At 36.9% G+C, this 13,448-nt stretch overlaps 1 protein-coding gene across 10 annotated transcripts in view; it reads left to right on the top strand.

Moving 5' to 3' along the window:
- The window catches only part of LOC107151504 (zinc finger protein 573), a 157,678-nt gene that overhangs the window by 129,069 nt on the left and 15,161 nt on the right, over positions 1-13,448 (top strand). For all 10 annotated transcript variants that reach the window (XM_048791094.1, XM_048791099.1, XM_048791092.1 and 7 more), the window contains 3 exons: positions 4,553-4,639; positions 5,924-6,056; positions 7,620-7,715. In XM_048791094.1, coding sequence (XP_048647051.1) covers positions 4,631-4,639; positions 5,924-6,056; positions 7,620-7,715 — 238 coding nt within the window. In that variant the 5' untranslated portion in view covers positions 4,553-4,630. The remainder of the gene's footprint in view (positions 1-4,552; positions 4,640-5,923; positions 6,057-7,619; positions 7,716-13,448) is intronic.

Genomic DNA, 13,448 nt, shown 5'->3' with positions numbered 1-13,448 from the left:
TGGCAGTGTGAAAATCGGCCAAATTTTTTAACATTATTTTTTATAACATTTTTTTTTTATGTGGTGCTGAGGATCAAACCTAGTTCCTCACACATGCTAGGCAAGTGCTCTACCTCTGAGCCACAACCCCAGGCCCCCAATTTTGGCATATTAAATTAGTAGCATTCTTAGCGTAAAATCTACATGCACTGTGAGAAAACAACCATATCTGAAAGGTACAAGGGCTTTGCCAATGACCAAAATACAAAATGTCTCCATTGCCCTGGCTCCAACGTAAGAACGCTGCTGTGAGTGCAGGGTCACTCAGTACTGCCTCACTTACTGCAGGGTGCCCAAGTCCCAGGCCCTGGACACCCCTGCCAGGGGCAGGCCAGAAACGCCACTCTCAGCTCACTGCGCTTGTGCAGACGGGAAATCCCTGAGGCTTGGTGCTGATGTTGGACTCCCACTAGTTTATTAATTCTTGAAAAGCACATTTTTCAGAGGCGACTAAAGCTGAAGTAACCTCCATGTGGGCTTTTTCTGAGTCAGGCAGTGAGATGGTGAGCCACAGATGGTTGTGTCAGAGGAAGGACGACAGGTCATGGGTGTTCTTCAGACCTAAGTTGAAGCCAGACTTGAATCTGCAGCAAAAATGGAGTGCATGATCCTGGAGCTGTGTTCTTGAAGACATCTGGGGTGTAGACAGGATGTGTCACGCTCAGACCCTCCTCTGTATGAGCTGAGGAGCGCAGGAGAGGGATTACTGGGGGTGACCACGGCAGGAGTGAGCGTGCCGTGTGCGTGTCCTGAGTGCAGAATAGCCCAGGACGGGGCTCCAGGACCTTGGATGCGGTTGTGGTTCTGTCAGCGCTTTTATGACTAGGAAGGCTGGCCTTACCATACATGAGTGTGGGTTGTTGGGCTTAGTTGTCACTGAGTTGGTTACTTACCCAGTCCTCTGACCTCTCAATTTACAGTCATTTATGGCTTAAGCAGAGAAACGGCACCAAGAGAGAAGTCACACTTTTGAGCACTAGCATGGGCACAGGAAAGCACACATATCATCTTGGAATAGGAATTTTTAAAGCTGCGAGTTACCTCTAAAACCAGGCTCCTTGGATTAAGCATCCTGTTGGAAACCTTTCCCTTGGACCCTTTCGGTGACATACATCGTGTAATGGCACCATTCCCACAGCTCTGACCCCAGGTACCTCCTGTGGACTCACATACAGATTTTTTCACCCTAATATTTCTCCTCGTTCTGTATGTGAGATCATGACTTACTTTTCCTCTGACCTTGCCTCCTCCAAAAGGGAACCCCAAAAGGAGGAAAGAATTGTTACATTACTAAAATACTAAAGGTAAAGCAATATTGTTGATGCCTAAAAATCAAGATTCAGGTGGGGCTGGTTTGTGGCCTATCGATAGAGCATTTGCCTAGCATGTGTGAGGCACTGGGTTGGATTCTCAGCACCGCATATGAATAAATGAATAAAATAAAAGTCCATGGGGCTGGGGATGTGACTCAGTGGTACAGCACTTGCCTAGGATGTGTGAGGCACTGGTTTTGATTTTCAGCACCACTTAAAAATAAATTAATAAAATAAAGTTATTATGTCCATCTACAACTAAAAAATTTTTTTAAAAAGGTCCATCAACAATTAAAAACTATATAAAAAGATTCAGGTGGATTCGTTTTCTTTTTGTTCTCCAAATTTCTGTTTGGATATGAATATGTTTGATTTTCTTTGCCTGAAGAAACAACCTTAAGCCTTCCTTCTGCAGATACTGACAGAGGATACTGAGATAAGTCCTCCTTCACAGTGGCTATTTTTAGTTGTCAATGGACCTTTATTTTACTTATTTATATATGGTGCTGAGAATCAAACCCAGTGCCTCACACATGCTAGATAAGTGCTTTACCATTGAGCTACAACCTCAGCCCAAGAAACCACCTCTTGAATATTACTAATTTTTAAGACATGCTTGCCTCACTTAGTAATTCATCAGAAATGTCATTTGTTGGTGTAGACCAATATAATTTTTGATAATAGCATAGTATGCCAGTATATACTACAAATTGTTGAAGAATACATTACTTGGCATTAGACATGTTTCCAGTTGTTTTATCTATCTATCTATCTATCTATCTGTCTGTCTGGTGCTGAGAATAGAACCCAGTGCCTCACACATGCCAGGCAAGTGCTTTACCACTGAGCCACAACCCTAGCCCATGTTTCCAGTTTTTTATTAAAAACTTCCTAAGTTTGGTGGTGTGGTGCACACTTATAACCTCAGTAATTTGGGAGGCTGAGACAGGAGGATCACAATTTTAGGCCAGCCTCAGCAACTTAGCAAGACCCTCAGCAACATAGGAAGACCCTGTCTTATAATAAAAGATAAAAAGGACTGTGAATATAGCTCAGTGTATATAAGTATATATATGAATAAATATATATGCGTTCAATCCTAGTACACTCATACATTCATAGAAATGAAATTTTTCTAAACATATTATTGTGCGTACAATTTATGTATCTCTGTATTTTTATTTCCTTATGGTAAATTCCTACAAATGAAATGTAGTGTCACAAATCAGACATCTTATGCACCTGCAATATTTGTAATCTTATAGTATTTGTAATTGGGGTGATTCAGTGACTAAAAATACTACTACTTTTAAAAGCTGACAATCCAACAAAGGACATAGACTATGAATAGGAGTAAGTATAATGCAGTATTCAGGTGCCATACTTTAAGAATTCATGGAAAGGTGGTATTGGTTGAATTCTGGTCATCATTGTAAGCTATGAACAAGTAGGACTGAGCCCATGGAATTTCTATGGAGGTAAGTGGAATTTATTATATAAGCTCTTAGCTTTTATTTATTTATTTATTTATTTTAAGCAATGTTAGATACAAAGAGGGGCTAATGGGATAAGCTGGTTTTAGCAGTTGTCTGGAAGACATCATGGTTAACTAGCAAAATAAACACACTTTTTTAATTCTAATTTGTTATATATGACAGAATGCATTACAATTCATATTGAATGTATTCTGTTTCTGGTTGTATACAGAGTAGAGTCACACCATTTGTGTCTTCATACATGTACTTAGAGTAATGATATCCATCTCATTCCACCATCTTTTCTACCCCCATGCCCCCTCCCTTTCCCTCCCACCCCTTTGCCCTCTCTAGAGTTCATCTAATCCTCCCATGCTCCCTGCCCCCAACCCCATTATGAATCAGCCTCCTTATATCAGAGAAAACATTTGGCATTTGTTTTTTTGGGATTGGCTAACTTCGCTTAGAATTATATTCTCTAACTCCATCCCTTTAGCTGCAAATGCCATGAGTTTATTCTTTTTTAATGCGGAATAATATTCCATAGAAACATGCTTTTTAAAATTTTTTCAACTTTTTTTTAGTTGTGTTGAACATAATACCTTTATTTTATTTATTTATTTTTATGTGGTGCTGAGGTTTGAACCCAGGGCCTCACACGTGCTAGGTGAGTCCTCTACCACTGAGCCACAACTCCAGCCACTGAAACACGCTTTTTCGCATGTACATTTGTGCATATGCACACATCTGTGTGCATGTGAATGTACCTACACATGTATGCTTTCAATTAGAGTGTGACAATATTATAATTATGAAATATACTTTAAAACAAAAAAATCAAGATTACAAATAAAAAAGTAATGGTAGCATAGAATTCTGTAACAAGACAGAACAAATTACTTTTTAAAAATGTTTTTCTAATTGTCAATGGACATTTATTTTATTTATTTATATGTGGTGCTGAGAATCAAATCCAGTGCCTCACACATGCTAGGCAAGTGCTCTACCACTGACCCACAATCCCAGCCCCCCAAATTACTTTTTTTTTTCCTCTTCCTTTTCCTCATTGTTGGGATTCAAACTCAGGGTCTCTTGTATGCTAGGCAAGTGCTCCATCACTGAACTACACTCCCTGTCTATCTGTCTATCAAATCATATTGTGCATTCTGCTTTTTAATGTCAATTTTTGTTGACAGTATATTTGAAATATTTTTCATATTCTTACATATATTTCCCTACTTGCATTAAATGACTATTTTATATTATTACACGTAGGTTCCATAATTAACTACACAGCTGGGTTGGACTCTATACAGAACCAGCCCAAGCAATTTCTTCTGGGTTGTGTTGTCTTCCATATGTGATCAACTCCCGCTGATTCTGATGCCATAAGAGGTGTTAGTTTGGGTGATGTGGCCTCTTTCAGCCTTAGAGGATCTATTCATAGAAAGACTGGGGTCTAGATCAACCCCCAAGATGGGGACTTGTCCAAGAAACCTCCTGCTATCATGTCTGGATCTGGTTTCAGTGTAGAGGTGACTTACTTTGCAACCATCTTGTGGGTTTCCTGAGGTTTAGGGCACAGCTTAGATCCATCTTTTTGGTTTTTCCTAAATTATACGTACAGCCGTAGGATAACTAATTTTGGAAGGAGCAATGGAAGAGCAGAAAGATCTTTCTGAACTATGTCATAATGTAACACTAAAACTTTCTTTTTTCTTTCAGCTCTGGATGCTCTGGAGTTTGAATTCTTCTAGTAGTGGAACCCTGAGGAAAACTGATCAGGTCTTTCATTTTTAAAACATGACCTGTGTAAGTTGTTTGTTTATGTTTTCTTGCAATATTATTTTAGGTAAGATGGATTCTTTTCATTAACCTAAATCTTCCTACTTAAGAAGACCTTCCTAGTTCATTTATCTGCTCTCCAGTTTCTCCTAATGCAATGAATTATGAAAGCAAATAACTCAGATTCCTCCCTACAAGTATTTGCTATCCAGTTTGTGTATCAGTTGTCCAATTTACTTATTTTTTTGTGCTTATTCTTCAATCAAATGTTGATAGAACAGTAAAAGAGTTAAGTCCCAGCAGGTAAATATAAGATTCCCTTGTACGTCCCTAGTTTGGTGAATATTGGCCCTATTTGAGTATAACAGGTAGACTTTGAAATAATGCACGTATGTATTCTTATTTTAAAGGCAAATAAGAGGAAATTTGGTTATCACTTGGTCACAGTCTTATTATGTGATGAGATTTCAAGTCCTTTGAGGTTTTTAGAAAGGTTGGACATGTCACGACTTTTGTTAAGGAATTACTGATTGACAAATATATGTATTTTGTGGTTGAATGTATTCTGTTGAATTTGGGTGACATTTATTTGATCATGAGTCATCCTATATCATTGTATACTCGGACAGGGAAGTGTTGAGTGAGAGATGGAGGATGGCAATGGGGGAGAACATTTTCCTATGGAGTAAACATGTGGATTTCCTCTCCTGATTTCTAAAAGGACTTTGAAATTTTTTTCCAATCAAGTAGATAAACATAAAGGATGAATTAATTCTGAGATATCCATAATAAAATGGATTGTTACACAGTAAACCCAAAATTTATCAAAACAAAGAAAATTGCCATTATGTGCTCTGACATAATGATGAACTTGAGACTTGGGGAAATATCTAAGCTTTTCTGTAAAACCTTTTTTGAATATAGAGATTTTTATATTAAATTTGAGAAGGACATACATTTTTGGTTCTTTTTATTTTACTGTTAAAGGTAAAATAATTTAGAAATTTACATTTATTGTTAATTTATGCATTAGGCCTCTAGCAAATTGTGATTATGTCTAATACTTTATTGAATACAGGAACTTGAATTTTATTTCATCCACTGCTCAGCAAACCTAAATTGTTGTGGTTACTCCTAATACAAAGAAAGATTTGCCTGCAGCAATAGAATTCTTCAAGAATGTGTAGATACTCTGCTTTAGTCTGCTACCAGTTATTAGCCTCTTGACTATATCACAGCTTTCCTATAAGGTGCTCTTCTCTTCTGCTTTATGAAAATGTTTTTTAAGTTTCATAATACATGGGTTTGTAGTTTCAGGAATTAGTAACATTCGGGGATGTGGTCATAGACTTCTCTCAGCAGGAGTGGGAATACCTGGACCCTCTTCAGAGGGACTTGTACAGGGATGTGATGTTGGAGAACTATAGGAACCTGGTCTTTCTAGGTAAGTTTATTTGCTTGAAGTAATTTAAAATGTGAACTATGATATGTTAACACAATGATTTTCAAATCTCCCTAAGTTCTGCCAGAATGACAATGACACTGCAATTAAGCACCATCATTTTCTCCATCCTTCAATGACATTCACATCTTCCTATGACATTTATAATAGCCTACTTTCTTTAATATACAAGGGGCCAGGATAAAATTCTGCATATTTATTTAATTAATAACCATGATTTCCACGTTTATTCCAAAAATTTCTATAGATGTGCTCTTTCATCCTCTGGTCCATCTGCAAGGACAATATTTAGATGAAGATTTCCTGATTTTTTCTTTATATGAAAAGAACCTCTAACTTATACAGTAGTGGATAAGATGAATAGTATTCGTTAAAACTGAAGAATCATGGCCAGGTATGGGTGTTGCATACCTGTAATCCCAGTGACTTGGGAGGCTGAGGCAAGAGGACTGCAATTTCAAGGCCTGCCTCAGCAATTGACAAGTCCCTAAGCAATTTAGTGAGACCTTGTCTCCTGACCCTCTCAAAATTAACTCACAAAAAACTAAAGTCCACATTTCATTTCCTGTAACCAGTTTTTATGATTTATTGTTGAAAGTTTCAGTCCATGAACTTTGCATTTAATTATTGAATGAAGATTTTGTAAGTCAATCTGGATATTTCTTGTTTTCCTCTTACAGAAATGAAATACTTAAAATTAGTGTTTATTATGTACCAAGCACTTTTCTGGAAAAAAATGAATAAAATGATTCAATCATAAAACAGCTACATTGTAGTAGTAGTATTATACCCAGTTTCTTGCCAACATTGGGGAATAGTGAGTTGAAACAACCTGGCCAAATCATAAGATTGATAAGTTTAAGAGGAAGAATTTGTGCCCCAGACCTCTGACTCCAGAGACTTTTGCACTGTTGAACTTTCTCATAAGAGAGAAAAACTGGCTGGGCACAAACCTGTAACTGCAGCAGCTTGGGAGGTTGAGGCAGGGGGATTGCAAGATTGAGTCTAGCCTCAGCAACCTAGTGAGGCCCTATCTCAAAATAAAAAAAGAAAAGGTCTGGATGTAGCTCAGTGGTAAAGTGCCACTGGATTCAATCCCCAGTACCAAAAAAATAAAAAAGGAGGGGGGGGGGCGGAGAGATGAAAAAGAAACAGAGAGAACATGAGAGAGAGAGATGGAGAGGGAAGGAGAGAAAGAGAGAAAGACAGACAACTCCTGGCTGGGCACAGTGGTGCATGCCACCTATATTCCGTTATTTGGGAGGCTAAGGCAAGAGGATTTTCTGAGCCCATGAGCTCAAGGCCAGCCAGGAAAAAAACAACAGGACCCTGAAGACAAAAGAGACAGAGCCTGTGTGAGTTCAAATTAAAATAAGGTTTCACCATACCTGCTTCATTTCTTAAATCATTGCACCCCTCTTTTATCTGAAGTCTTTATCACTAACATTTAATCTTTAGTTCATTGCAAATTTAACTAAAGCTCCAGGGTTTCTGTGACTTTGTTTTTATTTTTAATCCATGTGACGTTTCTTTTCTTGTAAGCAGGGCATTCTACTTCTAAGCCAGATGTGGTTGACTTATTGGAGCAAGGAAAAGAGCCCTGGATGTTTCTAAAGGAAGAAACACAAAGACAATACACAGGTATGGGAAATGGGGAACAGTCAGGGCTGGTAACAACCTGTTTGGTTAGGGAGTCTACAACCTGGTTGTGTTGTAGACTCATGGAACATAGGTCTGTGTCCTGAGAGGAAATAAAGATCTTGGTGTGAGCCAGGGAAGGAACTTCAGCTTTTCCCCATTTATCAATCACCATATTTTTCTTATCTTTCAAACCCATTTTCAATGATGGGGCTCTTTTCCTGGGTTCAGTATTTTAACTATATTTTGGAGTCTACTTTTCAGTTCCCCTTTTGCATACACACAAACACATGTATCAATGCAATGATAGTAAATAAAACTTACAAGGCCCTTGCTTCCAAGAAATTGACATTGCATTAGAGTGAATAGATATGGAAATAAACGGACAACCACATCCTTTTCATATCTCTCTCTCTCTCTCTTTTTCCTAACCATTTGTTGGAAGGAGAGCAGAGGTGGGGCCATTTAGATAAGGTGACTGACTGGGGATGATTCCTCTTAGGTGGTGGTATTTGAGAAGAGATATTATCTAGAGAAGAATATTCCAAGCTGAAGGAAGAGTTCAGAAGCCTCAGGGGTTTTCTGGGGCAAATCAGGAAAAGTAGATAGAGGGTAAGAGGGAGAGCTATGTGAATTAAAGCAGCATCAGATAGACCAAAATAGAGATCCTGAGAGTGACAAGAAATAAAGTCACACTGTTAGGAGAATCAGATCAGATGAGGAATTGTTGATTTTGAATTATTAGTGATAAGAATGCTTAGAACCAATAATATAATTAGTTTTTCATTTTCATTTTAAGCCATTTTTTTTTAAATATCAAATGAAGACAGAAAACAAATGTGTAGCTTAATGGGTTATAGATGTTAAACAACCATGTCACTGTACTCAGGAGTTAAAACTTTAAAAAAATTTTTTTTGTATTAAAATGCTCCACACATCTCTTTTTTTATTTTTATGTGGTGCTGAGGATCAAACCTAGTGCCTCATGCATGGTAGGCAAGTTCTCTGCCACTGAGTTATAGCCCCAGCCCGAGTTAAAACTTTTTAGAAACTATTTTAATACAATCTCAGAGTTACAAAAAGGTGATGATAATAGCACACAAGATTCTCTATACCCTTCAAAGAATATACATATGTGTGAATATGTGTTGTGTTTGTGTGTGTTTGTGTGCCAAGGATTGAACCCAGGGACACTTAACCACTGAGCTATATCCCTAGTCCTTTTCATTTTTTATTTTGAAATGGTTTCAAAATGTTGCTTAGGGCCTTGCTAAATTGCTGAGGCTCACTTTGAACTTGAGATCCTCCTGCCTCAGCCTCTGGATTCACTGGGATTATAGGCATGTGCCACCATGCCAGTCTGGAGATAAACTTTTGTAGTCAATTTTAGATGCTCCAAACATCTCCACCCAATCTCAATCTTCTCTCTCCTGCTAGGTGCAACCAGTATTGCTGTTTTTTTTCCACTTGTTTCTTTGAATGCTTAGAACCAATAATGTAATTAGTCCTAGGGATGGAACCCAGGGCTTCATTCATGCTTGGCAAGTACTTCCACTGAGCTATCCTCCTAGCCCCACTGTTGTAATTTTAATAGTGATAAGCCTCTTCCTGTTTTTCTTCCTCCAGTTTTTTATATGTCATTTAAGTCTTCTTTAATCTCTAAATTTCCTTTTCATCTTTCTCTCTCTCTCTCTCTCTTTTTTTTTTTTTTGTTCCTAACCATTTGTTTGCTCAAGAAACAATATCCCAGCTGGGTGCAGTTAGTACATGCCTATAATCCCAGTGGCTCTGAAGCTGAAGCAGAAGAATCCAAGGTTCAAAGCCAGCCTCAATCAGCAACTTAGTGAGGCTCTAAACAGCTCAGTGAGATCCTGTCTCTAAATAAAATATAAAAAAGGTCTGGGGATGTGGCTTAGTGTATAAGCACCCCTGGGTTCAATCACTGGTAACAAAACAAAACAAAACAAAACAAAACAAAAAATGAAGCTTAATCAGATTTAGATTCAATTGTATTCTTCCCATTGTACCACATCATAAAACAATGATTATTCATTGCATTGGCAATGCTAATATGATAGTTTAGGTAAATGGAACTTTGTGCCCCAGGTAGTGCTAAGAATGTGCCATTTTGTCTCTCTTTTTTTTTTAACCAATAAATAATCTGCAGTGTGATACTGTGGGCACTGTATTTCCCCACAAGTATTCCCTAGTAATGACTGAAGCAGTTAAGATGGTAGTGACTTTTCTGTCATTTCATTCTACATTCACTGTCACTCTTTTTCTTATTTTTTTTACTGTCATTCTTTTATGAAGAACTCTTGGTTTTTATTTTATTTTTAATTATTACAGACTTTCTAATTTTATTTATTATTTTAAAATATTTTTTATTTTGAAATAATTTTAAATTTATGTAAGTATTACAGAGAAGATATAGTTACTGTTTACCCTTCACTCAGCTTTCCCAATTATTAATAGCTTGTATAATCATAATACATTTATCAAAACAAAGCATGTACTTGTATTCCTAGCTACTATGGAGGCCGAGGGAGGAGGGTAGCTTGGACTCCATGCTCGAGTGCAGTCGTTGCTGGCTGGGGGTCGGGGGGGGAACACCTAAGCAATTAACATTTATACAATACTACTGATACTAGTAAATGGTAGGCTTTATTCACATTTCATCAGTGTTTTCACTGATTTCTTTTTCTGATTTAGGACTTGATCCAAAATACTATTTAGTCACTATCATATTAGCATGTTTCTCAGTCTTTTTCCAATCTATTCCAGTTTCATGGACTTTCTGTCTTTCGTGTCCTTGGCACTTTCTGAGAGGATAGTTACTAGGAGGCAGAATATTCCTCAATTTGGTTTGGTCTAATAACTTTCTTATAAGTAAATTGTATTTTTGGTAATAATCCCATAGAAAAGAATGGTGTGTCCTTCTCAGTACATTATGTCAGTGGGGTGCTATGTGTGTTATCACTGGTGCTCTTAAAATTGATCGTGGTAAATGGAGGTCTGTTGGGTTTCTCTGTAGCAAAATTATTACGTTTCCCTTTAAAACTGATAAATATCTTGGGGGAGGTTCTCTGAAACAATATGAATATCCTATTTCATTTCCAATCCACTGACTTTCAGCAGCCATCAGTGTATTTTGCTTGCACCAGTTTTTACTTCAGTGTTTGCCTAATGGTAGTTTTTGTATTTTCCTTTTTATAAGTTTATTAATTGGAATTCTTCTATGAGGAAGAACTCTTTCTTCTCTCTTTTCACTTATTTATTCCACTGTTTATATTGGTGTAGACTCATTGATGTGTATTTATTCCATGGGTTATAATCCAGTACTTTGACTATTTTTATTCAGCTCAGACCTTTGGGAGCTCTTTCAGGTAGGCTCCAGTGCTCTTTCAACATGTACCAGCCTTTGGTGAGAATGTCTTACTCTTTGGCACTATGGTTGTTATTCTAGGATCATATTTTTCTGCCCCAGCCCTAGAATCAGTGACTTCTCCAAGGATCCCAGGTTCCTTTTAGTGGAAACTGGTATTTAGAAATCCAGATCGAGACACGAGGTGTGCTTACTGCTCCTGGGCCCTTTTAGCTACTAGGTTCTCTTTAGCTGACACAGCTGGGTAGTGTGTATGGTGTATGTATGGTGATGTGGCTAACTGTTTCTGAGTATTTTCCTGTTGTTTGAAAGCTGCAACACCAAAGCAAGCTTTCTATGAAGTTCAAGCTCCAAATCACATGTGTGAACGTTCTTAGTTTGAAACACATTAAAGGCAGTTGAATTTCTTACCACCAAAAATGTTTTGTTTTTTTTTTTAGTTCATCATGTTCATATTGTATATATACAAAAGGAACGGCCCCACTGGCATAAAATCTAATCCTTTATCCAACTGCAATGAAAATAATCAAAAACTAGTCAAGCTTTTCCCGTGTTTAAATTAGGGCAAAAAGATAAGCAATACAATATTTTACCCTCCAATTTAAACTATAAGACTAACAAAAGTAAGGTAATTGAAAAATAAGGATAGTTAAAAAAAACTTTAAATACATGTTTATATTTTATTAATTTTTAATAAAATTTCAGGTTACAATTGATAAATTAAAACATTGCAATGTCTATAATACATAATTATATACCTCTATAAAATATGTCCTAATCAGTTACTGATATATTTGGAAGCAACTGATTTTTGTCTGAAGATATCTTATTGTTACATCTTTGTTATTATGGTAATTGTTACAATTTTGAGTTGGACTTACTTGTTCTTAACTTTTTCTCCTTTTGTAATGTTTGAGGAAATATGCCAGAAAACCATCGGAGCTTTGAGTTTCTGTTTTCACTTTTCTTCTTTCCTTAGATATATTTACATTTACTTTATAAGTTATTTTTCTACTTCTTTAACTGCATCAAATATAATTGGATATAAACATACTATCATTAGGTTTAAAATCATTTCTATGTGAAAAGTTAGAAAGCATCTTCTTATATCCTGATTGGCTTTTTCCTTCTTCAGCTTTTTATTTTGAAAATTATTAAGCCAAGTGAGAATATTTAAAAATATACATAATTAATTATCCTTCACATAGACTTAACTTTGGTTATTAATAGTTTGCCTTACTTTTCTTTCTGTATATGCAACTTTCTTCTTGGCCCACTTGATAGTAAGTAGTAGTTATCATTGAGTTTTACCTCTTCATTATGTCCATCTCTTAAGAATAAAGGCATTCTTCTACATAACCACAATAATGTTATGATAGTAATTAAGTCTTACCTACTATAGAATCCATATTTAAATTTTCGAAATGCCACTTATAAAATTTGTTTAGGGGGCTGGAGTTGTGGCTCAGAGGTACAGCACTTGCCTAACATGTGTGAGGCACTTGGTTCAGTCCTCAGCACCACGTAAATATAAAATAAATATATTAAAAAATTGTTTAGGGCCAGGCACAGTGGTGTACACCTCTAATCCCAGAAGCTTGGGAGGCTGAGGCAGGAGGATTATAAGTTCAAAGCTAGACTCAGCAATTTAGTGAGGCACTAAGCAACTCAGAAAGATCCTGTCTCTAATAAAATACAAAAAAGGGATGGGGATGTTGCTCAGTGGTTCATTGCCCCTGGGTTCAATTCCCAGTACAAAAAAAAAAAAAAATGCTTAGGATCCAATCTATGTTCATACATTGCATTTGGGTGTTAGGTTTTGTATCATACTACCATTTTTTTCCCTGTGATTTTGACTTCTTTTAATGTGGTTAGTCCAGTTTTTTTTTTTAATTTTTTATTGTTGGTTGTTCAAAACATTACAAATTTCTTGATATATCATATTTCACACTTTGATTCAAGTGGGTTATGAACTCCCATTTTTGCCCCATATACAGATTGCAGAATTACATCAGTTACACATCCATTGATTTACATATTGCCATACTAGTGTCTGTTGTGTTCTGCTGCCTTTCCTATCCTCTACTATCCCCCCTCCCCTCCCCTCTTTTCTCTCTACCCCCTCTACTGTCATTCATTTCTCCCCCTTGTAATTATTTTTCCCTTTCCCCTCACTTCCTCTTGTATGTACTTTTGTATAACCCTGAGGGTCTCCTTCCATTTCCATGCAATTTCCCCTTCTCTCTCCCTTTCCCTCCCACCTCTCATCCCTGTTTAATGTTAATCTTCTTCTCCTGCTCTTCGTCCCTACTCTGTTCTTAGTTACTCTCCTTATATCAAAGAAGACATTT

Source organism: Marmota marmota, unplaced genomic scaffold (assembly GCF_001458135.2).
Source record: "Marmota marmota marmota unplaced genomic scaffold, marMar, whole genome shotgun sequence".
Classification (NCBI taxonomy): Eukaryota; Metazoa; Chordata; class Mammalia; order Rodentia; family Sciuridae; genus Marmota; species Marmota marmota.
The sequence above is the reverse complement of the archived record's forward strand: the minus strand, read 5'-3'. Positions and strand labels throughout refer to the sequence as shown.